The following is a 26,116-nucleotide window of genomic DNA, read 5'->3' as shown; positions in this document are numbered from 1 at the left end:
GAGCCAAGTCTTTTTGGAATATATTTTGTATGGTGGGTAAGCTCAATGGTAGGGGATACACCTATGTTTACATCATGATGTGGGTAATATCCACATCATGATGTAAACATCAAACATTTAATATTACTATCATAATGTAAAATCTTTTCGTGTCCAAAAAAACCATATATACCTTGTAAGTTGTCATTATTTTAGCCGCACGTGTGTATCTAGTTTAGGCATTCGATAAAAAAACTCGGTGAACGCTAAATAATTTCAGGAGCGCCGTTGTATTAACTTGAGGTCCTAAGGATTTTCGGCAGTTCGCCATGCCCAGTGCACGCTGTGAGAGCACAGTTGTCTCGACTGTAGGCTAACCAGAGAGAGAGAGAGAGAGAGAGAGAGAGAGAGAGAGAGAGAGAGCAGGAGGTGGAGGCGTCTGCGGAGGAGTAGAAAAAGAGGAAGAAAAACGAAGAAGAGGGAGGCCCCGTTTAATGGAGCTGCACTCAGTCCCGTTAAGCCAGAATGAGCTCCACTTCTCTGACCGAGAAGGGCTTTCGTGAGACAAGCTTCATTCGTTGCAGGAGATGTCGAGAGTCCTCGCTCGGAATCGCCATGGAAGTTGCTGTCCTATCCGGCTCTTCATTCGAAGTATCTGTAAAATTTTTAACACCTTTACAAACTTCTATTATCTTGTGCAATTAATCTTTTCAATGCCTGTTTTCCTCCACGTTTGTTGTTCACAAAGCATGCTGTGCTCCCAGTTCATGGGATTTTTTATTCTTAATGTGAGAGGGAGGAGGAGGAGGAGCGATCATACACATGTCTAATTAAGGCAAAAATGACCTACAAGACCAAAATGGTGATTCCAATCAATTCATGGTATGCCTTTTTGCGGATGAAACAAATAAACAACAAGAAAACAGATCATATACCGTGTACAAGAGCTCTTGGGTATCCTATTATCTAAAATATCTAGAACATGACTACTATGAAGGGATTTCACTATATTTATAATGACATCTCCAAAGGTGAGGCTCTCCAGGAATCCTTGATGTTGATGTTATGTGTAACATTTGACGAGAAAGAACCGTGTATATAGTCATTGAGTAGTTGTTGTTGATTTGCTATTCTTTTATCAAGCTCTTCGATTTTCTTGGCTTTGTGAGCCATGATCAGCTTTAGCTCCTTGTTTATGGTAGGATGGGATCATGTCTCTATAGTAGTGTGAGAAGTATCTTCAATCGCATTGAAACCTTGCAGGGTCAGTTGTGGAAGTCACTCCTACTTAGTTTTTTTCATAGGCTATGTTATCGGAGATTGAGTTGGTGGAGAAGTGTTCAATGTCGTCTTTCCTCTTTAATTCCTATTTTTAAAGACAGAGCTTTCTAATTAGGGGCCTAGGCTTCTTTAGTGAACACCCAGCCTTGATACTATGTAAAAAACTACTCGATTATATAATATAAACACAATTGTATGACAAACATATAAATTGATAAAGAAACATAGTTACGGTTAGGATAATAGAAGATGAAGGAAATTTGAATAATGAATGAATACAATGCTCAATGTAGTAAATACACTATACTAGGTAAAATATTAACCTCAGAACTATTAGGGGTTAAAGGTTGCTTGTGTCTAGCCGCCTATATTTACTTGTACTTATCACTCGCATACGTGTACATTGCTAGAGATAGTTGTCTGTCACTCTCACTTTATTTTTTATTGTTATAATGACAATAGAATAAGGGAAGCATGTCACACATTGTGATTGTTGGAGTTCTCATACATTAGTCTCTCTTTTCTTTGTTTGAACCTCCATAGCTTTTACTTTTCTCTTGCTTTCGCTTGTGCCTCCACTTTCGCTCCACCTTTCAATTGGTATTAGAGCGGGCATTCGAGGAGCTTCAATGACATTGCATTCTGCTCGAGAAGAGAGCTTGAATTATAGCTTTTATAGCAATTCTATTTTAGCCCATTTGAGATATACATTGGCTTTCTTGCCTTTGATACTTGTTTTAGGCTTGTTGAGGAGCTTCTCAGGGCTTAATTGAGCTTTGTTGAGTGCTTATTGAGCCAAGAAGCAACCATTCTATCCATCTTGAGTGGAGATAGAGGATGTTATAGAAGACGTGGATAGCTATGGTAGTAATATTGTCATATTTTGACCATAACTTTTGCATATGATATTGGATTGAGATGTTTTATAGCTAGAAACAAAGAGTGTGATGAGAATTACAGATCTGAGCACTCACAAAGTTGATTCTGTGTAGTTTTTAGTTCTCAATTTTATACAAAATAGAATAATTCTGGTTTGGATAGCAAGCTTTAGAGGTTACAAAGCTTTACGTATTACATGTCTACATGCTATTTGGGTCTTCTATATGCTTATGTTGATGCTTGACATTGATGTTTATTTTCGGGTATGTCTATATGGTGACCTTTGAAGCTTGGATTTGAGCTCCATTGGATATATTCGAGTGTTAGCCATTTGCTTTAGTGATTCTTTACTTACGGATTGAAGACATATTGGATGTATATGCTCTTGGATGTATCATTGATATGCTTGGGTTCTTTGGATGTTATGCGCTTGATGTATTGAGCTCTGTTGTACACTTGGACATTTCGGATTCGCTTTGTGTGGAAGCCATTTGTATTTATATAACAGAGCTTGTGCAACATGGAAAGGGATGGCACATTGTATAAACAATCTCGTGATTTCATGAGTAGCCTATGCCTTTGCTTGCTTTTGAATGGCTGCTGTAATACTAGCCCTTTTCAATAATCTATCTTGCTGCCCCAGTGGTACGTGCACTGCACCTGCTATAGTAGCAATAAATTGACTGATCAACCGAATGAGCATCTAACTCATAAAGTCCATGATATAATGTGTTTGTGAGTACCAAAGTCAAGAATTCCTTATTTTTTACCATGCATTTATCATCATCAAAAGTGACTTGCATTCCACATTTTGCTAAAGAAGAAATGGATAGCAAATTCTTCTTTATCCCTGGAACATATAAAGCATCCTGCAAGCGGAGAGTAGAGTCATTAATGGCTTTCAAAATAATCTCTCCTACATCTCTAATAGGGTAAGATGCATTGTTGGCACAATGTGCTGATTTGCCAATAGGAGCTGCAACAACATAAGTAAACAAATCCCTGCAAGATGTAATGTGCTTAGAAGCACCATTGCCCAAGAAGAATCATAACTGCAAGTAGAAACAATAGTCATGGTCAATGACAAATGATGTGGACTATGTAGCAACAATAGTAGAAGGTGCATTTGAAATTGCCATCCTAGACTTCTTTTGTTTCTCCTTGGCAATGCATTTTTTGCATTATGTGATATAATGACCTGGCTTTTTATAGTAATGGCACTTGCTCTTCTTGGCTTGTGTAGCCCCATGCTACTTGTTTTGTGAAGTTCCAGAATTTCTAGAACTCTGCGGAGTATTCCTAGACTGATTATCCTTGCCCTTCTGTCTTGCCATAAAAGCTTGTTTAGAAGCTACAACTTCCACCCCACTATTCTTCCTTGTTTGCTATTCTTCCAGCAATAAACTAACCAATTGAAGAAAAGTAAGTGGCTGTGTAGAAATCCACATTGTAAGATTCAATGCTGTATGAAAGGCCAAATAAGAAGGTGGCAAAGAGTTCAAAGTTATAGAGATCATCTGAGCATCAAAATAATACTCATCTACATTCATTAGCTGCTCGTGCAAGTCCTAAATTTTATTAAGGTGATCTTCCATCTTCACATTTTCAAGCTCCTCCTTTTATAAAAAATGCGAGTATCATTTTTTCCAGCAAACATATGCTCAAGTGTAAGTCATGCTACTTGTGAAGTAGCAGCAAAACCGATATGCGGGATTATTGAGCGTTGAACTACCAATGCAATAAGTGACAATGCTTGGGCATCGTGCAGCTATTCTTTGGGGTGGTGATTGAATGGCAGCTTGCCTTTGACTATGACCTCCTTGTGGAGGAGTCATAGGAGCCAAATCACCAGGATGTACCTCTTCCCCACTGACATAATCCCAAAGATTTTTTGCAACAAGCATATTCTTCATCATTAAGGACCACAGAGAATAGTTATTGGCATCCCATCTATCCGCTTTTGATACATAAGTGAAGACATCACTCTGTCCTTGATTTGCCATGATAAATGTCACTCTTCCAAATACACGAGCGATAACAAAAGCTGGCTTGACCTGCAAATTTGCAAATTTTTAGAAATTATAGAAAATGCCAAGCTGTAATCAACTATATCATGTCACTTTTGACCAGTATTGCCTCGATGTGCTGAAAATTTTCAGATTTCAGCAAGCAACATGCTGTCAAATGCAATAAGAGTGCTCAACAGCATTAAAAACACAAAAGCCCCAAAATTTGACCATCCAATGTGCAAGATTTTAGTCAATTTCAGACTGAAACTTCAATATATATACCAATGTTTGCCATAAATACAAAAGCCCCAAATTTGCTAACCCAAATGCTTGCAAATTTCTGCAATTTGTGCATTGAAGCACTTGCTGAAGCAAAAATTGACCTTTCCCTGCAAAAGGCCTTTGCTTTGGCTATGATTTCTGAATAAAATAATAAAATATACATGTGGCAGCTGAAGATGAGCCAAAGGGATGCTTACGTGGCAGTCGATTGTATACTTACTGTGCAGGAACTAGGGTGAGTGATGTGGTAGGGTGGAGTTGTCGGAAACAGCTGGCGGTGCTACTACTAGCAGGTGGAGCTACTACTGGCAGGTGGAGCCTCTGGAGGCGGGCAGATTGTAGGCAGCGCAGTCTGCAGGATTGACAGGTGGACTTCAAGTGGCGCAATTGGTGGAGCTACTACTGGTGGTGGAGCCTCTGGAGGCGGGCAGATTGTAGGTGGCGCAGTCTGCTGGGTTGATGGGTAGACTTTAAGTGGCGTAGCTAGCTGGCGGTGCTGTTGCTTGTGGAGCTGGTGGGCGTGCATAGCTTGGAGCTAGCAGGCAGAGGGGCGTGGTTGTAGTTGGTGGCCTAGGTGGCTACCGAGTGGCCAAGGCTCTGATACCACTTGTTGATGGAGATGGACAGCTTGGGAGAGAGTGCACGACAGTAGAGAGAGAGTGTGGTTATTGCTCAACACTTGATTGATTGAAAAGTATGTCACAAAGTGCGTTCACACACAAATGTGTGTAATATGCGGTAAGTGACCAAATTGTGTAACATAAATACACAAATGAAGAATAATGCAACTGGGGGGAAAAACCTTTCTTACGGAGAGTAAAAAGTGCCCAAATGTCCTATGTGTGGATCATGAGCATAGATGTGAGTAAAATCCAACATTTGCTATTGGTGTTGCTTTTGTGCTTCATGAGGTACGTCATGTTTTGGCTTTGACTAAAGCCTTATTTCTACTTGATAGTTGGATGATGACAGGTACCATGTATCTTTTGGTGATTCTACATAGAAGATAACTCGTGGTAGCCTTGTTTTTGCTAGAGGTGCCAAGGTTTGTAGTCTCTATCCCTTGCTTGTCTTTGGGTCTGTTAACCATGTTTTGGTTATGATTGATCTTCCACATGCATCTCTTTGGCGTTGCCATCTTGGACATATGTCCTTGAAATGAATGAAAGCGCTTTATTCGTTTGTAGTATTTTTTTGCCTCTTGATTACTTATGTTTTGATTCATGTGATCATTGTCATGTCAGGTAGACATTTAACTCTCATAAAAAGTTTGATTTTATACGCGTGGGTGAGCTGTTGACTCATGCATTTAGATGTTTGTGGTTCCATGTCCTATTAGTCATTGGGTGGCACAAAGTACTTACATTTATAGATGATTATTCACATAAGGTTTGGGCTTATCCTATTAAGCAGAATTTAGATGTTTTGCCTATGTTTTAGCACTTGCTTGCTATGGTGAGAACTAGTTTGGGCATAGGCTAAAATGCCTACGATCTGACAATGGGGGTAAAAATATCTCTAAGGCATTTGAGCAGGTTTGTGATGAGAGGGATATTAAGCATCAGTTGATTGCCTGATACACCTCACCTCAGAATGGTGTTATAGAGCGTATAAATAGGATTGTTTAGGAAAGACTTTGGCTTAGTCAGACAGGCTTACTATTGTACTTTTGGGCTGAGGCAGTTATTACTGTTGTTCATCTCATTAATAGATCCCCATGCATTGCTTTTGGTGGTAGAGTTGTAGAGGAGGTATGGTTTGGTAAATCTCTATCGTGTGCACACTTATGAGTCTTTGGATGTGAGACTTTTATTAGAAGTGGATGCAATAATGGAAGTGTGTACATAAGTTGAACTAGATTGCGAAACACAAGATTGAGAGGAAACAAGAACACTGCAAAAGAAAATAACTTAAAAGAATGCTTGGAAAATGAAATTCATATACCAAGACATGAGATAGTACAGAACCAATGAGTCACTGGCTATGAAGGCATTGACACTGGCTTCTCTTTGTAGCAAGGACCTATGAATGACAGATGAATAATTATGACTATGAAGGAGGAGTCTGAATAAATAGGCCAAAAGAATGCCATAAATGGCAGCAGGTCGGCTAGCATTTAGTGTTGGTTGGCTAATATAAAATGCTAAAATAGCCACCATAAATAACCAAATAAAATGCCTAAATAATCATGACAATGTCTTGATGCTCTAGCCCATTGAATCACATGCATAGACTCAGCCATGAACCAATATATTTGCTAGCACCCTCTCTCAGATCATGGGTGATTTGATACAATACAATATACAATGATATTGTCCCATCATAACATACAACAATGTCCACTAGAGTAGAACCATGGATACCCAAGCAGTGGGTGCATAAGCCACTACTTGTTAGCAGACTAGTTAGTTCATGGTTGAGTCTGTACATGTGGTACAGCAAGCTGGGCATAGAGATATTTTAAGCATTTTATTTGTCAGCATTTATTGTTTTTTTGGCATTATTTGCAGGCAATCAACTAGCATTTAATACTGGCCGACCAGTCATACTTTTAGCATTTATTTAGGCTATATATTCTTAAGCTCCCTCCTCCACATTCATTCATCACTTGATAGTTCTTGGAGAGAGGAAGCATGTACCAGTGCCTCCATAGCCGGTGACTCACATTGCTTCTATATTGTCTCATGTCTTGGTATATGGATTCCATCTCCCGAGTATACATCCGAGTTCTCATCTATATTATGTTTTTCTTTCCCTTTCTCTTTTGTTTTGTGTTTCAGCAAATTATTACAGCTTATGTTTACCACTCTCTCATACTCCCTCTCTAGCATTGGAGAGTCGCAAGCAGTTGAGGAAGGGGCCACTAAGCCCTTTGCACGATCCAAAGAAGAGGATCCCTTCCACGCCTTGGACTTCGCCTTGGCCGGAGGAGCGGAGTTGGAATCTAAAGTAGACAATGACTCATCGGAGGAGTTCGTATCCCGCTTCGTCTTTTACTCCTTTTTCTTCCTGAAAGCTACTAACTCTTTGCAATCCTTCCGTAAATGACCTTTCTTGCCATAGTGGTAACATTGGGCCTTTGACTTCATCTTTGAACCCCTCTTTGAAGTTGCAAGAGCCTTACCTGAACCTCCATAATGTGACAGAAGCCTCCCTTGTAGTCGCAAAGTAGCCTCATGCTCAAGTAGCATCGAGGACATATGAAGAAAACTGACAGGAGTCGTAGATGTTTGCGCTCGTAAAGCATTCGCTACTCCATCAAACTCCCGAGGAAGCTTGTACAGTACCGTACCAACAAGATGTGCCTCTGATAGGGCAGACTGCATAGTGTGAAGCTGGTCTTGGAGTTGGGTAACTCGAAGTAGGAATGATTGGATCGTATCTTTGGGTTCAAACTTCAGTTGTTGGAGCTGGCCATAGAGAGTAACGGCCCTCATGGTGGAAGGAGCCTTGTATATCAATTGCAACTTCGACCATACGTTTGAAGCTGTCCTACAGGAGGTGACCACCGGTAGGACTTCTTTGGAAATGCATCGAAGTAAGGCCAAATAAGCAGGAGCATCATCCAAATCCCATGTAAGCAGTGCCTCCTCATGGTTGTCTTCATCAAAATCAGATGGAACAGGAGAAGGCTGTTGAGGACATGCCATAGCTCCGCCAACCACGTACCGTAACCGCTTTTGGATAAACCAGGCCTTCATCACTGCACTGCACGTGCAATAATCAGGTCCATGGAGCTTGTCATCAGTGGATGTGCATGGAGGAGCCATCTATAGAGGATTTAGAAAAGTAATAGAGAAAAGAAGGTATTTGGAGAGGGAACACAACCAAAACAAGAGCAGAGATTGCGAAAAGCAAGAGTTTACATACAATATAACCCAAAATTTGATTAAAATAAGACAAAAGCTGCTGTAAAAAGTCAAGAAATCAGTCAAAAATTGCCAAAAACAGCAAAAACGGCTTGATAATACAAGCGCCCAGCCAGGAGGAGATGGAAAGGCACCAAAATGCAGGGTGAAACAGATATGCAGGCTATAGGGATGCCGACGTTTGCAAAAAAGGCATGCAAAACAGGTCGCCTGGTTGGAGCAGTAGCTGCCTGATCAGCAAGGGTGAAAACAGTCCTGAAATCAGCAAGAAAACACAGTAGGAACACAAATTTTGAAATTTGATACTATGTCAAAAGTGGTGCAGCAATGGAAGCGTAAAAATAAGCTCCAGGATTTGTACCTGCCAGACTTCAGTAGATGCGTCAGGGATGTCCCTCTCTGGATGGTGTGTATCTATATAGAAATATAGATGAGGCACGGCTGCCCCATCTCCCGAGCATACATTTGAGTTCTCATCTGTATTGTGTTTTTCTTTCCCTTTCTCTTTTGTCTTGTGTTTCAGCAGTTTATTAGAGCTTATGTTTACACTTCCATTGTTGCATCACTTCTGATACTACCAAGGTACCAAGGGGAGAACTTGATGTTGATGTTGATCGTACCAATTTTTGGAAATAGAGAAGAATCAAAGTAGCTCTTAATGTTTGCCAACAATGCCTCATAATAGCATACAAGACCATCTTGTCAAAAATGCCTCTAAACATATGTGACTATGGATTCCCCACCTTTGTCAAAAATGCCTCTAAACATATGTGTCCCCTCATGTAGCAGTAGACTAGGAGCCAATCCTGTTCTTTGTCAAATACCAGCCCATCATGAACTTGGATGCCAATCCTAGCTCGAGGATTTGAATTTGCTAGACTTATGGTCGATGCATCGGCAATGTTCCTCTTTGGAACTTGTGGACTTGTATACCTCTATAGATGAGGTTCACCTACCCATCTCACCACCTTCTTATACTCCCTCTTTGGCATTGGAGAGTCCTGAGGGATGATTGCATCATCTATACTAAAAAGCAGTAGAGGAAGGGGCAACCAAGCCCTTTCCTCCATCAAAAGAAGCGGATCTCTTCCGGGCCTTGGCCTTCAACAAACTGAAATGCTCACTTTACCTTCACAAACTTGGACAGTGGACACCCTGTTGGCCCCAAAACTGGCGCCCCTTTCGGTATTTCTTTAATTTTCAATTGCTAATGGATAAATTACAAGCCGAGATTTCACAATCTCCTAGGCTGATTCAAAAGCCCCTTGCTGTTCCAATAATCAGCAAAGCGTTCGGGCAAATTTCCCCTTGATTTTCACCCAGGACTTGCTCTAATGGAACCCCAACTGGTCAAATACTGTCCCAAATTCACAATAGATGGATGGGCTGGCATCTGAAATCCTCACAATTCCACGAATTTCCGGTGCTGATTTCAGTGTACAATGCCTTTGACTGATGGCATGGGTCCCAAGGTGGCTGCTAACCCTAATTACTGCGGTAATTTAGGGTTTACAGCAATAAACTCTCTGCTGTCTACCAAGTTTGGCTGTACTCTGCTACCCATGGTTGAGAATTGCTGAGAATACTTAAGCATAGATTGGAGGAGATGAGAGAATGCTGTAGAAAGAGAGAAAATCAGCTGAAATGTATCTTCTGATTCGTAGCTCTGATGACAAATCTGATGGCACCAATAGCTTCAAAAGGAGGGTAAAACATTAGCTCAGCTAGCGAGCCCTCCTCTCCTACCGCCGCCTCTCTTGAGGCGGAAGAGAAAACTTGCTACCCCCTGTCCTGTCGCGGCGCGTGATCAGTCGTCGTCGCCTCTCAGAGCCAAATTTGACCATCTCCTTTCCCTCCATCAAGCTCCGAATGGCTGCCATTTAGCTTCCACCACCCTCCAACAGCCTTCTCCCTAGTTGCACGGGAAAGTTTTGCCAAGTGATAGCCTTCCTAATGCATTTTCAGCCATTAAATTAAAATTTCAGAATTAATTAATTCTGAAAATTAATTTCAGCCCTTTTGACCCTGCCCAAAATTAAACATGCCCATCTGGAATGAAATTGGCTAGGCCATTTGTAACTTGGAGTGGTTCCCAATCTCTATTGACCCTTAGACTAGCATTAATTAATTGATTAATGCTAGTCCCTAGTGTCACCACTGACACTTAATGGCCAAACAATTGTCCTAGGGTCCAACCTGGCACCAACTGACCACCAAAACCTAGTTGGCATAACTTAACACAACTTTTGCCTTTAACACCAACTGCATCCTCGGGATCCTTGGCCTGTTCCCATGAAATAACTGCCATGTGCATCACGTGCTAAACAACCTTGCACATTTGATTAGTAACTTAATCAAATGTTACTAGCAAAATTAAAGCATCTCAAAATTTCACGTCCCCGTGACAGAAAAGTGAATTTTAGGGGGTGGCGGCTGATTAAGTAACAGTGACCTAGAAGATGGGAGTAGGGATGGTACACCCAACATATCACAAGACAGTATAAGCTTACCCAACTACTCGAGGATGTTGATGACAAGGGAAAGGTGATGAGGTATCACGTGAAGAAGAATGGTAGTGTAATCCACCTGTGGAAACAACTTAGAATCTGTCTAGGGGTGCTTTGCACAATGGGATGCATAGTATGCTACATGTTAAAGAATGCTTATGCAATAGGTGCCACTTGGACAGTGTCTCTGGTGGGGAAATTGTTCACTTGCCCAAGTGCCCTAGTACAAAGATGATGAAATCATGCAATGCATAGGTGAAGGTACAATTTTGGGGGGGGGGGGGGGGGAGGGCGATGTCGAAGACAAGTGCTGAAACCTGTAGAATACTAAGATGGATAGGAACCTCCTCTTAACTTGGATGTCAATGCCGAAGAAGGAAGAGGAGCCTGAGGATGTCGGTCTTCATGTGGTGTCGAGAACCATGTGGAGGAAGATGATGAAGCATCCCTATTGGAAGAGCAATAGACAGAAGTTACTGCCATGATTGCATCAAGAGAGATGCTGCATGAAGTTGGATAGTACAGTTGGCTACATTAAATGCAGCCGACATCATATTTTCTCCATTTTCTTTTCAGTCTATTTATTGTGTGTTTTCAGCACACAGTTTGACATTCTTTGATTGCAGTTTTCTAGATTTTTGATCGTGGAGACTGCTGCTCATACTTCGAGGTTCATAGCCTGTGAGATCTTCGAGGTGGAGACATACACAGACATATATTTTGCGCTTGTGTACATATTTACTTCCTTATACAACATTCTTCATTGCGGATTTTCTATGTTTCACTGTCTCTTTCTCTCTCTCTTCTCTCTTTGCTCACTCTCAGTCTTGGTTATACGCTTCTGCACCGCTTCACTTTGACCACATTGTGTGGGTGCCCACTGAAAAAGTTGCCAAAACGTGGACACCAACCCTTTTTGGGGCTGTCAATGCGAAACCCTAAATGAAGGAACTGAAGAAGTGGTTTCTCAACAAGACCCAAGCTTTTTATGGCTCAAAATAGGCTCCATGTGCTAGGTACTCCAAGATAGATGCATTTTTGATGGCACAAGGTTTCCAAAACAGCCCAATTGAACCCACCCTTTGTGTCAAGAAGAAAGAGGAAGATTTAATAATCATCATTTTGCACATAGTTTTCTCTTGCATTTTGAACTCCATTCATCTTGTAATTTGAGTAGTGAGCCTATCAAGAGAGGACTAAGTTTTATTTTCAAATTTCACAGATGAGTAGATAGATGCACAATCCACCACAGTGGCAAGCTGGTAAGCACCTTTTTTTTGTTATTTGCAAGGAACACAGTCGATTGATTGGATATTTCCCAAGGGGGGAACCTTTGCAAAAGAATGCTTAGAATGGTTCAAATTGGGCTGGTGATTATACAAGGCAATCTACTAGGAACCTTTGCAAAAGCATGCTTAGAATGATTCAAATTGGTTTGGTGATTATACAAGGCAATCTACTAGTGGATATTGTTTCTTTCTAGGCCAGTCGTGTTTCTTGGCTAAGCAAGAAGCAACCTATTGTGGCTACCTCATCTTGTGAAGCTGAGCAGAGGGCAGCTTTCATAGCGGTTGAATGTGTCTAGCTAATATCGTTTATTGGCTGAACTTCATGTTCATTTGGAGGGACCCTCTCCTATTTTTTGTGATACTCAAAGTGCTATTATAGGAGCATGGAATCTAGTGTTTCATGCTCCTATGAAACACGTGAAAATACATTATTACTATGTAAGAGAGAGTTGACATGCATGGGAGATCAGCATGAAATATGTTCCCACACAAGAGAAGGTCGTAGATATTTTCACCAAGATGTTGTTACGTAAAAAGTTAGAGGAAATGTGGAAAATCCTTGAACTTAATACCTTTTAGTGATTGATTCACTCCAGTCTCCTTGTACCACATCACATTGGCACTATAGGGGGGTATTAGAATTTGCCAATTTTGTGCAATGCCCAATGCATAAGTGTGTGGTGTGGACACAAGTAAGTTGTGTCACTATCTCTAGAGTTAGTTTAACTCTAGTTGAGATAGGGATAGATCTTGCTTACTTTGAACCTATTGTAGTTTAATTCATTCATTCTTGACTCTAGTACTTGCAATCTTTCACAACTAAGTTAGTAGGTTGTGTCATTATCTCTAGAGTTAGTTTAACTCTAGTCGAGATAAGGATAGATCTTACTTACTTTAAACCAATTGTAGTTTAATTCATTCATTCATTCTTGACTTCAGTACTTGCAATCTTTTAGTAAGGGACTATTTGCCCACTCTTGTGAACACACACACACACACACACACACACACCCCTTCACAAGATGTGCCTATGGAAGAGCAGACTGCATGTATCGAAGCTGGTATTGAACTTGTGTAATACGGAGCAAAAATGACTAAATAGTGTCCTTAGGCTCGAACTTCATTTGTTGGAGCTTTTCATAAAGTGTCATTGCACACACGGTGGAAGGTACCTCCTACAACATCTGAAGCTTTGACCATACTTTTGGAGATGTTTTGCAGGAGGTAACCGCTGATAGAACTTCTTTAGAAATATATCGAAGAAGAGCAAAATAGTGATGTGTATTATCCGTATCCTATGTAAGCACAGCTTCCTCATGATTGTTCTCATCAAAATCTTTTTGAATTGAAAAAGGACGCTAAGGACATGGAATAGCTTCACAAACAATGTACAATAGCCGTTTCTGTATGACCTAGGCTTTCATAATAGCACTCCAAGTTAGATAGTCAGTGCCATGTAACTTATCATCAATAGAAGTACACGGAGGAGCCATTTGGAGAGAATAGGAAAATATAGAGGATAGAAGGTGAGAGAGAAGACAGCCAAAGCAACAGCAAAGGCTGCACAAAATGAGAGTTCAAATGCAGTGGAAACCAAAATCTTGTTAAAACAGGACAACTGATGCAAGAGAGTGAAAACGCAACCAAAAAATGCCAGAAACAGCAAAAACAACTTGCAGATGCAATCGCCCAATCAGCAGTCAAGGTTAGGAAACCAAAACGTAGGCTGATGTGAGCAATAAATGCAGCAAGCTGACGATTACTAGGCAGACAGCTGTTGTAGGCTGAAAATGCAAATTCCTGGGCAGTAAAGCAGGCTGCAGTAGACAGCAGACAGGCTGGAAGCAATCAGCAACATGCTATCTGATCAAAAGAGATGTTATAGACTTGTAATCAGCAAAAAAACATCAATAGGAATATAGATCGTGCAATCTGATACCATGTCAAAAGTGGATGCAGTAATGGAAGTGTATGCGTAAGATGAAATAGATTGCTGAACACAGGACTGAGAGAATAAGAACAATGCAAAAGAAAAGAACTTAGAAGAATGCTCGGGAAATGGAATCCATATACCAAGACATGAGACATTAGAGAATCAATGTGAGTCACTGGTTGTGAGGGCATTGGCATCGACTCCTCTCTCCAGCAAGGACCTGTGAATGAGAGGTGAATGATTATGACTGTGGTGGAGCTTGAATAAATAGGCCAAAAGAGTGCTATAAATTGTAGTAGATCGGCCAGCATATAAAATGCTAAAATAACCACCATAAATAACCAAATAAAATGCCTAAATAATTAGAAAAATGTCATGATGTTCCAGCCCATTGAATCACATGCATAGAGTCAACCATGAACTAACATATCTACTAATAGCTTTCTACCATATTCCTAAAGACGAGTGCAATAATTTGGATCCGAAGTCTGTCAAATGCATTTTTCTTGGATATGGTGATGTAGGTGAGACGGGCTATTGGCTTTGGGATCCGTAGTCTTAGAAGGTTATTTGCAGCTATGATGTTATATTCCATGAGTAACATATATTTGCAACACGTAATGAAGCCAGGATATCTTATCTATGTAGAGAGTTGGCTAATGTAAATATGGATGAGGATGACATTATGATTGATCACCTCACACACATACATGATTTGCGTGAGCAGCTGCTTACACCACCATATCTCAATCCTTAACCCACCACCACATCTTGATCCTTCCCCCCATTACTGCAAATTGAGATGAGGTTATTCAGGATGCAGAAATGGTAAATCACACTGAACTCACTCCCTAAGTCATATCTTTGATTTCACACCTCATTGATGTTGTCTTTGAAGGGGTGTTTGTGTGGGGGGGGGGGGGGGGGGCGGCACAGCAACCCCTTTCATTTGTGGAATTGGAAAGCCTCTTGCTACAAGAGGAACAAACTTGGAAGAATGTTGCATTGCATTTGGGTGACGTAGCTATTCTCTCAAAGTACAAAGGCAAGGGGAAATTTGAGTAGAATGTGAAAAATCAGCAAAAGGATGATATGGGACAGCCATTAAATAAGGCTGCCCAAGATACAAGAAAAAGGGAAAATATCATTATTGTAATAAGCCCAATCATTATATTGATGAATGCAAGAAGCGATTGGCCAAAGAAAAGAAGAAAGACTTCAGTTTGGCTGTCCAAGAGACATAAGCTAGCATATCTTTTGATGGTGATGCTACAACCAACTTTGTAGAGGAGGATTGTGCATTTCTAACATGGAATTTTGATTCTTCGATGGCTGATATGGCATTTAATATTACTGAAATGCAGGATATACAGTATTTTAATAGTGGAGTGTCCAACCATATCACTTGTTGGAAGTGTCTCTTTACATCTTTGCATTCAGCCCCTATAGGAAAGTGTGTTACATATGCAAATAACAACATTTATGATGTATGTGGTATTGGTTTAATCATGATTATTGTTGCACATAGTTCAGATTTCATGCTTTTGTGATGTTTCGTTTGTGCTTGGCATCACTAATAATCTGTTGTCTATATTTGCTTTCAATAAGCATGGCTTTTAGGTCATCTTTGAAGATGATAAATGCATTGTTAGAGACAGAGAGATCGATTATGTGCTCAGGTTATCTGGCACCTTGTATATGTTGAGAAACCCTTCACCCTTCACTTGCAGTTTGCGTTTTTGCGTTTTGTGTTTAGGGTTTGCAGCCCCAAAAAGGGGCGCCATCCTAGATTGACTGTGCCTATTTATAGGCCACTCTCTCATTCATTCCTCACGGCTGATTCATTCAGTCCGTCACCTCTTCTCTCTAGCCTCTCCATTATCCTCACACCCCTTCAGGAGGACATTGCGGTTCGTGATTCGTGGCTGTCTTCATCATCTTTCTTGTGCTATGGCACCCTTGTTCCCTTGTATCACATTCACTCCATGATTCAGAACTTTATCATTCCATTCATCAGAGTTTCTTCTCTTTTCTCTTCTCCTCTCCATGTTTGTCGAGTTCACTCCGTGTTCCTCCCTGCAAACCCTACTGTCTCGTTGGTACGTCATCTTTTGACATGGTATCAGAGCTGGATCTGCTCACCTAGCAGCGAAGATTGTCCACTCCAGTGAAGGCAAAGACCGGTGGCGGGTTCGGCATCCACTTCTTTTCTTCTGCTGTTGCATCAAAATCTCGTTTTTGCAGGTTTCAGGTGTTTTCAGCTTGTTGCTCGAACCTCCGAGGTCGCAATCAAGGTGGTACCTGAAGATCCTGGGTATTAGTAGAAGAGATGACTGGTTGAAGACAGCCACCCCAAGAAAGTAGAGGATGGGTGAAGAACTTCATGTGGAGTAGGTTTCCCCTCTGAGGTGGGAGGTGGAGGAGCCCCCGCTGAAGTCGAAGAAGTAGATCCCCCCTTTGAGGGCAAAGAAATAACATCCTCCTTTGAATTCCCCTCTGAACTAGATAGGGAATCCAAAAACTCATGGATCACGGACTCTGAAATATTTGATGACAAAGGAAGTGTCGCCGGTCGGGCCGAAGAAGAGATTTGGGGTGCCGAATAGCTCCCAGAGGTGGCCTCTCGACCATGAGTAGGCGAGGGTGAAAGGTGGTGCTTAGATTGAGCAATGAGTGGACAATAGTCGCTGCTTCTCAATGGAGCGGACCGGGAAGCCAAAGAAGAGGAAGGAGTCGAGTAGCCATGGTCTCTCGAAGGAGCGGACTGACGAGGAGACGGTATCAAACAATCACTCTCTCTCGATGGAGTGGACTGCAGAGCCGTAAGTCGTGGAAGCCACTGTACCTGAAAATAAGTGGGAGAAGACTGCCGCTGGCATTGTGACAATCTCCAGGAGGTCTAGTGCCAATCGATCATCCATGTGCTCGAAAGGACTTAGTGCGCTTCGGATGTGTCTTATTGCCTTGAGCATAGTACTCTGACAGCCGATGCAGAACGATCTCTGTGGCCCAAAAAGGAGAGGTGGCACAAGGAGTGCCTAGTGGAAGATGTATATACTCCGGGGGGGTGGGGAGCAAAGGTCGAAGTCGGCAAGCAAAGGTCGAATCGCAATGTCCACCTCAAGGGGTAGGAGGGTAGTGGAAGGGCTGGAAGTGAGCTCGAACTCCTGTATCTCAAGGATTAGGGTAGGGATAATGAGCTGGAGAGTGTGTCTACTCTGTACGCATCCCGAATCGCAGCAAGGCAGCCTGAAATCTGCAAAAACGAGATTGTTTCCTGAATGGAGAGTGATCAGCAATTGTTGCTTTGCTGCAAACAGCTGCAAACTGCGGGTGGAAGGCTGGAAATAGGCACCAGATTGTAGATGACAGCAAGGGACAGCTGAGACTGCGATGCCCTCCGCAAAAGGGGTGTGGGCAGCAAGCTGAAAACATGCGAAACCTGCAAAAGCGAGATTTTGATGCAACCGAAGAAGAAGAGAAGTGGATGCCGAACCCACCTTCGGTCTTTGCCTTCACTGGAGTGGAGGAGCTTTGCCGCTGTTTGAGCAGATCCAGCTCTAATACCATGTCAAAAGATGGCGTACCAGCGAGACAGTAGGGTTTGCAAGGAGGAACACAGAGTGAACTCGGCAAACATGGAGAGGAGAAGAGAAGAGAGAAGAAACTCTGATGAATGGAATGATGAAGTTCTGAATCATGAAGTGAATGTGATATAAGGGAACAAGGGTGCCGTAGCACAAGGAAGATGATGAAGACAGCCATGAACCACGAACCGCAATGTCCTTCTGAAGGGGTGTGAGGGTAGTGGAGAGGCTAGAGAGAAGAGGTGACGGACTGAATGAATCAGCTGTGAGGAATGAATGATAGAGTGGCCTATAAATAGGCATAGTCAGTCTGGGATGGCGCCTCTTTTTGGGGCTGCAAACCCTAAACGCAAAACGCAGAAACGCAAAAATGCAAACTGCAAGTGAAGGGTGAAGGGTTTCTCAACAGTATAAGGGTTTGTTGGATACATATGATAGATGGTCTCATGATGCTCTGGTAGTTAGTACTCTTATGCTTGTACTGCAGAGTGCGGAGCTATGGCATACCCGCTATGGACATATGAGTTTTGGCAGTTTAATGACCCTTTAGCGATGTTAGATGGTAGATGCATTGCCTCTAGTAGAGACCCCACCTCCCCATGCATGTGAGGGATGTATTTTGGGCAAAATGGATAGGTTTGCTTTAAAAAGGATGGTGTTGGGTATGCTGTCCAGAAAGTACAACTCATATACTTTGATGCCTGTGGTCCCATGAGGACACGTGTGCTTGGGCGTCATCTTTATTTTCTCACTTTTATTGATGACTACACACAGTATACATGGGTGTATGGGTTGAAAGCAAAATCTAATGTGTTTATGTAATCTAAGCATTTTCTTGCAAAGCTTGGGGTTGAAATGGGTTTGAAGGTTCAGACACTTTGTGAAGATATATATGCTAGGGTTTGCATTGAGGAAACACAGCATGCACGACTAAGATTGAAACACAAAGACTCAGACGGAGACAAGTAAAACTCAAACCCTAAACACAAAACACAAAACATAAAATCTCAAAACTCAAACATAGAGACAAACACAAAGAGAAGAAACTTTAAAGTTAATAAATGCTGTAAATGAATGTAAGTATACAGAATGTCCAAGGGTAGAGCAATGCAGTGTTGGAGAGTGATGTCCATTAGAGATGGATCCCAAGTGCTGTGACTACCAATCAGAGTGTTGGAGTGTGAGAAACACCAAACATTGATCACCAAAGTGTCTAAGAACTGAGGCGACAATAGGAGAGGTATTTGTTAATGTAGATGGCTTGTTGGATAGCAGAAACGTAGGTACTGCAGTAGTGGTCTGGTGGGAGAGATGGCAGCAACCTGTCACCTGGCACTAGATGCTGAAAACGCATGCTAATCAAGTGCTTTGATGACGCAGCAGATGGAGACCTCCAAACAGCAAGGCGATGACAGAAAACAAGCCGCCTAGGGTTGGATAGTATGGGTTGTCGGTGATGGCTGGATTGCAGATGGTAGGTGACTGATGGCTGAAATTTGCATGTTAGAGTGAGAAACCTGCACAAAAGGATAAGGTTGAATGGTGGGCAATGTGTCTATTTATAGATGTTGAAGGGTGCCCCAAAAAATTAGGGGGGACCATTGAAACTCTCTCAAACTGCACACCAAATTTGCGTTTTTAATTAATTAAGAATGTTTTTGGGGGGGGGGGAGAGGGGTTTAAATGCTAATAAGTTGTAAAGCGTGTTTTAGCTCAACACCTCCTCTCAAGCCCAAAACTCAGCCTAAAAGGGAAGGCTTGCAATGTTTACCCAAGGTGTCCCACCCCAAAGTAGCCATGGCATTAGACAAAGGGTGCATGTCGGTTGCCTAGTGGCTTACACAAGACTACAAAGGCAATGGCTATCTTACCAAGGGAGTCTAAGTAGTCACCCCAGAGAGGATAAGGCATTGGACAAAGGGTGCTTGTTGGTTGCCGAGTGGCCTACCAAGCCCTTTAAAGGCGGACGAAACCACATTGAACGCTTTTTTTTTTTGGGTGTAAAGTGAATTTTAGGGGGTGGCGGCCAATTAAGTAACAGTGACCTAGAAGATGGGAGTAGGGATGGTACACCCAACATATCACAAAGACAGTATAAGCTTACCCAGCTACTCGAGGATGTTGATGACAAGGGAAAGGTGATGAGGTATTATGTGAAGAAGAATGGTAGTGTAATCCACCGGTGGAGACGACTTAGAATCTGTCTAGGGGTGCTCTGCATAATGGGATGCATAGTATGCTACATGTTAAAGAATGCTTATGCAACATGTGCCACTTGGACAGTGTCCCTCGTGGGGAAATTGTTCACTTGCCCAAGTGCCCTAGTACAAAGATGATGAAATCATGCAATGCATAGGTGAAGGTACAATTAGGGGGGGAGGGCAATGTTGAAGACAAGTGTCGAAACCTGTAGAATACTAAGATGGATAGGAACCCCCTCTTAACTTGGATGTCAATGCCGAAGAAGGAAGAGGAGCCTGAGGATGTCGGTCTTCATGTGGTGCCGAGAACCATGTGGAGGAAGATGATGAAGCATCCCTATTGGAAGAGCAATAGATAGAACTTACTGCCATGATTGCATCAAGAGAGATGCTACATGAAGTTGGACAGTACAGTCTGCTACATTAAATGCAGCCGACATCATATTTTCTCCATTTTCTTTTCAGCCTATTTATTGTGTGTTTTCAGCACACAGTTGGACATTCTTTGATTGCAGTTTTCTAGATTTTTGATCGTGGAGATTGCTGCTCATACTTTGAGGTTCACAGCCTGTTAGATCTTCAAGGTGGAGACATACACAAACATATATTTTGCGCCTGTGTACATATTTACTTATACAACATTCTTCATTGTGGATTTTCTGTGTTCCACTGTCTCTTTCTCTCTCTCTTCTCTCTTTGCTCACTCTCAATCTTGGTCATACGCTTCTGCATCGCTTCACTTTGACCACATTCTGTGGGTGCCCACTGAAAAAGTTGCCAAAATGTGGACACCAGCCCTTTTTGGGGCTGTCAGTGCGAAACCCTAAATGAAGGAATTGCAGAAGTGGTTTCTCAACAAGACTAAAGCTTTTTATGGCTCAAAAGGCTCCATGTGCTAGGTACTCCAAGATAGATGCATTTTTGATGGCACAAGGTTTCCAAAACAGCCCAATTGAACCCACCCTTTGTGTCAAGAAGAAAGGGGAAGATTTGATAATCATCATTCTGCTCATAGTTTTCTCTTGCATTTTGAACTCCATTCATCTTGTAATTTGAGTAGTGAGCCTATCAAGAGAGGACTAAGTTTTATTTTCAAATTTCATAAGTGAGTAGATAATGCACAATCCACCACAATGGCAAGCTGCTAAGCAACTTTTTTTGTTATTTGCAAGGAACACAATCGATTGGTTGGATATTTCCCAAGGGGGGAACCTTTGCAAAAGAATGCTTAGAATGGTTCAAATTGGGCTGGTGATTATACAAGGCAATCTACTAGGAACCTTTGCAAAAGCATGCTTAGAATGATTCAAATTGGGCTGGTGATTATACAAGGCAATCTACTAGTGGACATTGTTTCTTTCTAGGCTAGTCATGTGTTTCTTGGCTAAGCAAGAAGCAACCTATTGTGGCTACCTCATCTTGTGAAGCTGAGCAGAGGGCAGCTTTCATAGCGGTTGAATGTGTCTAGTTAATATCGTTTATTGGCTGATCTTCATGTTCATTTGGAGGGACCCTCTCCTATTTTTTGTGATAGTCAAAGTGCTATTATAGGAGCATGGAATCTAGTGTTTCATGCTCCTATGAAACACGTGAAAATACATTATCACTATGTCAGAGAGAGTTGACATGCATGGGAGATCAGCATGAAATATGTTCCCACACAAGAGAAGGTCGTAGATATTTTCACCAAGATGTTATGTAAAAAGTTAGAGGAAATTTGGAAAATCCTTGAACTTAATACCTTTTAGTGATTGATTCACTCCAGCCTCCTTGTACCACATCACATTGGCACTATAGGGGGGTATTAGAATTTGCCAATTTTGTGCAATGTCCAATGCATAAGTGTGTGGTGTGGACACAAGTAAGTTGTGTCACTATCTCTAGAGTTAGTTTAACTCTAGTTGAGATAGGGATAGATCTTGCTTACTTTGAACCTATTGTAGTTTAATTCATTCATTCTTGACTCGAGTACTTGCAATCTTTCACAACTAAGTTAGTAGGTTGTGTCATTATCTCTAGAGTTAGTTTAACTCTAGTCGAGATAGGGATAGATCTTACTTACTTTAAACCAATTGTAGTTTAATTCATTCATTCTTGACTTCAGTACTTGCAATCTTTTAGTAAGGGACTATTTGCCCACTCTTGTGAACACACACACAGGCACACACACACACACACACACACACTCTCTCTCTCTCTCTCACACACACACACACACACACTCTCTCTCTCTCTCTCTCACACACACACACACACATACACACACACACGCACACGCACACGCACACGCACACGCACACGCACACGCACATATCCATGGGATTAGAGGATCAAACATATTCAAGTTCACCACCACTTAGTTCGTGAGCAGATCGAGATGGTACATCCTTGAGTAGGTACCTACATGGTGCAATGTTGCAGACATTTTTTATCAAGGCTCTACCATTGAGTAGCTTTGATGAACTATTGTATAGTCGGAGTTGGACCTCCTTTGTCTCATTTAGAAAGGAGTCATATTTTCTCAGTCATTACTCATAATCTTTGTTCTATTTGTTTTTCTCTCTAATTGCTCATATTCCTTGTTCTATTTGGCTGTTCGGCTAACTTTATGGGGAGATTAAGTTGGCCCACTTCAGGTTGGGCCTCCCTGCACAACATATATAAGCATGGCACCTGTACTATTGCCTTTTATCTCAGTTCATTTAATTCCTCACATCGGTACCCGTGTCAGAGTTGGAGTTTTGCTGTCCAGTTAATATCATTTCAGTTTCCATCATACTGGTGGTTGGTGGTGTTCATGTGACTATGCAAGGATACAGACTATCACTTTCTGCACCCACTGGATATTCTCTGGTAGACTCACAACATCAGAAGAGGATATCATAACTGTGTTGAGATCTCTCTACCACAATCCGGTGTTGACCTTTAGGATAGCATTGAGAGCTATGAGCTCCTTGTATGCAAAAGTTGAAAGAAACTTTAGTAGTTGCTTTTTTGTTTTGTCTTATAGTTAACTGAGACTAAAATATGAAGTATCACATTACTGATAAGGTCATTCTTGGCAATGTGTATAAAATTTATTTCTCCATGGGTTTTCATGTTAATTGAAGAGTGGGGTGAGTTGAAATTTTCTTTGATTTGTACTACAATTTGGCAGTGAATGGATTGTATATTTCGTGTGTGTAGCTGCAGGCAGCTCAGGTGATGACTTCAAAGTTAGAAGCAAAGAGTTGTGTGTGGCTGGTCTAAGCCATAATGTAGCTGTGGGTAAGTGTCCTGAAAGCATTCTCATCAGTTCTAATTGCAGGCTAGGGAAGGTTGAAGAAGCTCATGAGATTTTCAAAGAGATGAAAAAGAAAGAGAAGCTTGCTTCAGTGGAAGCACATTTTGATCTTGTCTGTGGACTGGCCAGACTGGGACTTCTAGAAGATGCAGTCCTGATCTTTGTAGAGATGTTAGGTATGGGTGGAGTCTATAAGAAGTCAATGTATAATAATCTGGTGGCAAGTCTTAGTAAAGGGGGACATATAGGACTTGCCTCCAAATTCCTTGATTTGGCAAGTAGAGGTGGTCTAAAGACTGCCATTTATGTCTTCAGAGAATTGATGAGAAGCTTTGTCAAGGCAGGGCATGCAAGGGATGCTTATGAACTTTATACTGAACTCAAACAAAAGAATAGAGTCCCGGATGCAGTCATCTTGGAGGATTTGATATTTGCTTGGTCTCAAAGTGGTGACGTTGATATAGCTTTTGCGCTCTTAAAAGAGCTTATATCAAAGGCAGGGATGCTAAGAGCTGGTCTCTTCAACACAGTGATGAAAGGCTATGCTCTGGAAGGCCGCCTGGTTGAAGCACAAGAACTTTTCAATGAAATGAAGAGCAGGGATGTACAACCAGATGTAGTAACTTACAATACTCTAATTGATGCTGTAGGCAAAAGTGGTGATCTTGCAGAGTCTCTGAGGCTTTACAGTGAAATGATGAATGTTGGTGTTGTTCCAGACATTGTGACATTCAGTACACTGATTAACCTCTTGGGCCAGGCAAATCTAGTGAATGAAGCATATGAGCTGTGGGGAGAGATGCAAGGCTTCGGTTTAAAGGCAAATCTGGTCACTTACAATACACTCTTTAAGGCACTTGGAAGATCCGGTCATATTGAAGCAGCAAGCAAGGTTGTGGAGAAAATGGCTGAAGAAGGTCTATCCCCTGATTCATATACTTTTTCAACTCTCATACACAGTCTGGGGAAGGCGCAGAAGGTTAGTGCTGCCAGGGATTTATTTGAAAAGGTGAAAGGGAAGCCAGGAATGGTGAATGTGGTTACTTACACAGCTCTTATTACTGCACTTTGTAAAGCTGGTGACATCCATGAAGCACACCATTATTTTGAGGAAATGAGGAGGGTAGGACATGCCCCAAATGTGATTTCTTATAGCTCATTAATAGATGGTTTTGCCAAGGCTGGGAAGCTTGAGGAAGGATACTCTCTGTTGAAGGAGATGGAGAGTGTTGGATGCTATCCAAACACCATCACATTCAATACACTGATCCGTTCTTTTGCAAAAGCCGGTATGGTAAGACGTGTGGACACTCTTCTTAAGGATATGGAGTCCAGAGGTTGTGGGCCGAATCCATACACTTTCAGCAGCTTGATTGATGGGTATGGCAAGTCAGGACACTTGGACAAGGCATGGGAAATTTTCAAGGGTTTGAAGTCACATAGAGCTTACTTGAACGTGGTAGTTTGCAATGCAATGCTTGCTGCACTGTTTAAAGCAGACCGATTAGATGATGCTTTGAAGTGCTTTCAAGACATGCCTCATCTACATTGTGCTCCTGATGACCAGACATACCGGATAGTTTCCCATGGTTTAAGGAATGTAGGACGTTTTAAAGATGCAGAAGACATTCAAGAATTGCTCCGCTTATCTACCAAAGTTGAAAAATAAGGTGCACAAGTATTCCCTTGTCACTGTCTTTGCTGTTTTAAGTAAACCTAGTGCTGAAGTCCATGCACTACCACCCGAAGCTTTACGCAGTAACGCAATTTATTCATCCCTTCCAGGAAGGAGGGATCAGCTGAGATTATCTTCGGACCCTTCCCATTGAGAATCGCAAGATGAATGTGTGTGAGAGAGAGAGAGAGAGAGAGAGAGAGAGAGAGAGAGAAGGTCACGTATCCTGATTATGGAAACACGATTGAGAAGAGAAAAACATCTACCTTCTAATGGTTGACAGTTGTTAAAAATGAAACTAGGGATCAGTTGATGAGGGTGGAATCGATAAGTGGTGGTCCCATAGGTCTGTCTATTCGAGGTGTGCTTTACTGCATGAGGTAAAGTTCTAAGAGTGCATCGGCTTATATGCTTGAGGTGGCTCCCTGGGGATTGTAAGAGGTGTTATTATATCTTGGCTGACCTCTTTGGATGATGTATCGTTGTGGATAGTGGCCCAAATCCCTTCGGTAATATAGACAATGAAAGTGCTCTTTGATCTCATAGTACATTGAGTAATTTGATGTATAGTGCTCTCTCTAGCTAAGTTGGCAAATCTAGTCAAGGGAGGGAGTTTATTTTGTAGTAACATCTCTCTTCTACAACTAGTGTGGAGAGGTGTGAAGTTGGTCAATGTCGCATCGAATTCCATGACATTGATCTGTGTCCATGTATTTTTAGGCGAATCATGAAATCATCATGAGATTGGAAGAGATGCTCTTGATCGATTCCATCTTTGTTTTAGTGGATTGATGGGTCGAACCCATGTCCTTGTTTGTAATTGAGTTATCTCCATCTTGATAAACTCTTTGAGCTCCTCTAGATTAATTTCTAAGAAATGATAGCACTCTATCACCTTGCAATTCTAGCCTTCTCAATAACTATAGACCAAGCCTAAAGTATCTTTGTCACGAGAGGATCCCAAATCTACATGAAAGAGAGATTGTTTGGACATGGACCTTAGCTCAATAGTTGGTGGTTCCATCTTTGCTTAGCCCATCTCATGTTATGTTGATGATTTACTTATCATAAGGTTTTTATCTCAATCGAGAACATGCTGATAAAAAGGCTCATCAATTTTTTCCATCAACATCATAGTCATGGTTCAAAATCAACTATTTGAAAAGAGTAGGACATCTCTTGAACCATTACTAATAGATGTAAGAGATCAGTGTGTTTAAAGCTTGAAGAAAAAGATAAAGGGCACGATAATAAGGATATCAATGATGATGATGATGAGTTAATGTTTAGAGACCGAAGGAGAGAGTATGCCATGTTTTAAGGTTTTAATTGAGGTGAAACT

General features: G+C 41.6%; 1 protein-coding gene across 8 annotated transcripts; it reads left to right on the top strand.

Annotated features, from left to right (window-relative positions):
• The first annotated feature begins 260 nt into the window (after positions 1-260).
• On the top strand, positions 261-25,509 carry LOC148019349 (uncharacterized). 8 transcript variants are annotated; one of them, XM_087660987.1, is made up of 4 exons: positions 261-630; positions 773-861; positions 23,003-23,017; positions 23,124-25,509. In XM_087660987.1, the coding sequence occupies exons 1-4, from the start codon at positions 505-507 to the stop codon at positions 24,766-24,768; spliced, it is 1,875 nt and encodes a 624-aa protein (XP_087517113.1). In that variant the 5' UTR covers positions 261-504; the 3' UTR covers positions 24,769-25,509. The 8 variants fall into 8 exon arrangements, with proteins under 8 accessions (XP_087517113.1, XP_087517112.1, XP_087517115.1 ...); XM_087660986.1 differs by having other exon boundaries at positions 23,112-25,509; XM_087660990.1 differs by adding an exon at positions 5,389-5,475 and having other exon boundaries at positions 263-630; positions 23,003-25,507.
• Positions 25,510-26,116: the final 607 nt, after the last annotated feature.

Source organism: Lygodium microphyllum, chromosome 20 (genome assembly GCF_053477565.2).
Source record: "Lygodium microphyllum isolate KBCC chromosome 20, Lygodium_microphyllum_v1.1.10, whole genome shotgun sequence".
NCBI lineage: Eukaryota > Viridiplantae > Streptophyta > Polypodiopsida > Schizaeales > Lygodiaceae > Lygodium > Lygodium microphyllum.
Note: the sequence above shows the minus strand (reverse complement) of the source record. Positions and strands in the feature narration are given on the sequence as shown.

What these genes read in the sequence shown, in the direction of transcription:
- LOC148019349 (XM_087660986.1), top strand. Translation starts at nt 505, where the DNA reads ATGAGCTCCACTTCTCTGACCGAGAAGGGCTTTCGTGAGACAAGCTTC. An exon ending in TATCCGGCTCTTCATTCGAA is followed by an intron (nt 631 to 772) that starts GTATCTGTAAAA and finishes TCTTAATGTGAG; the next exon opens with AGGGAGGAGGAGGAGGAGCG.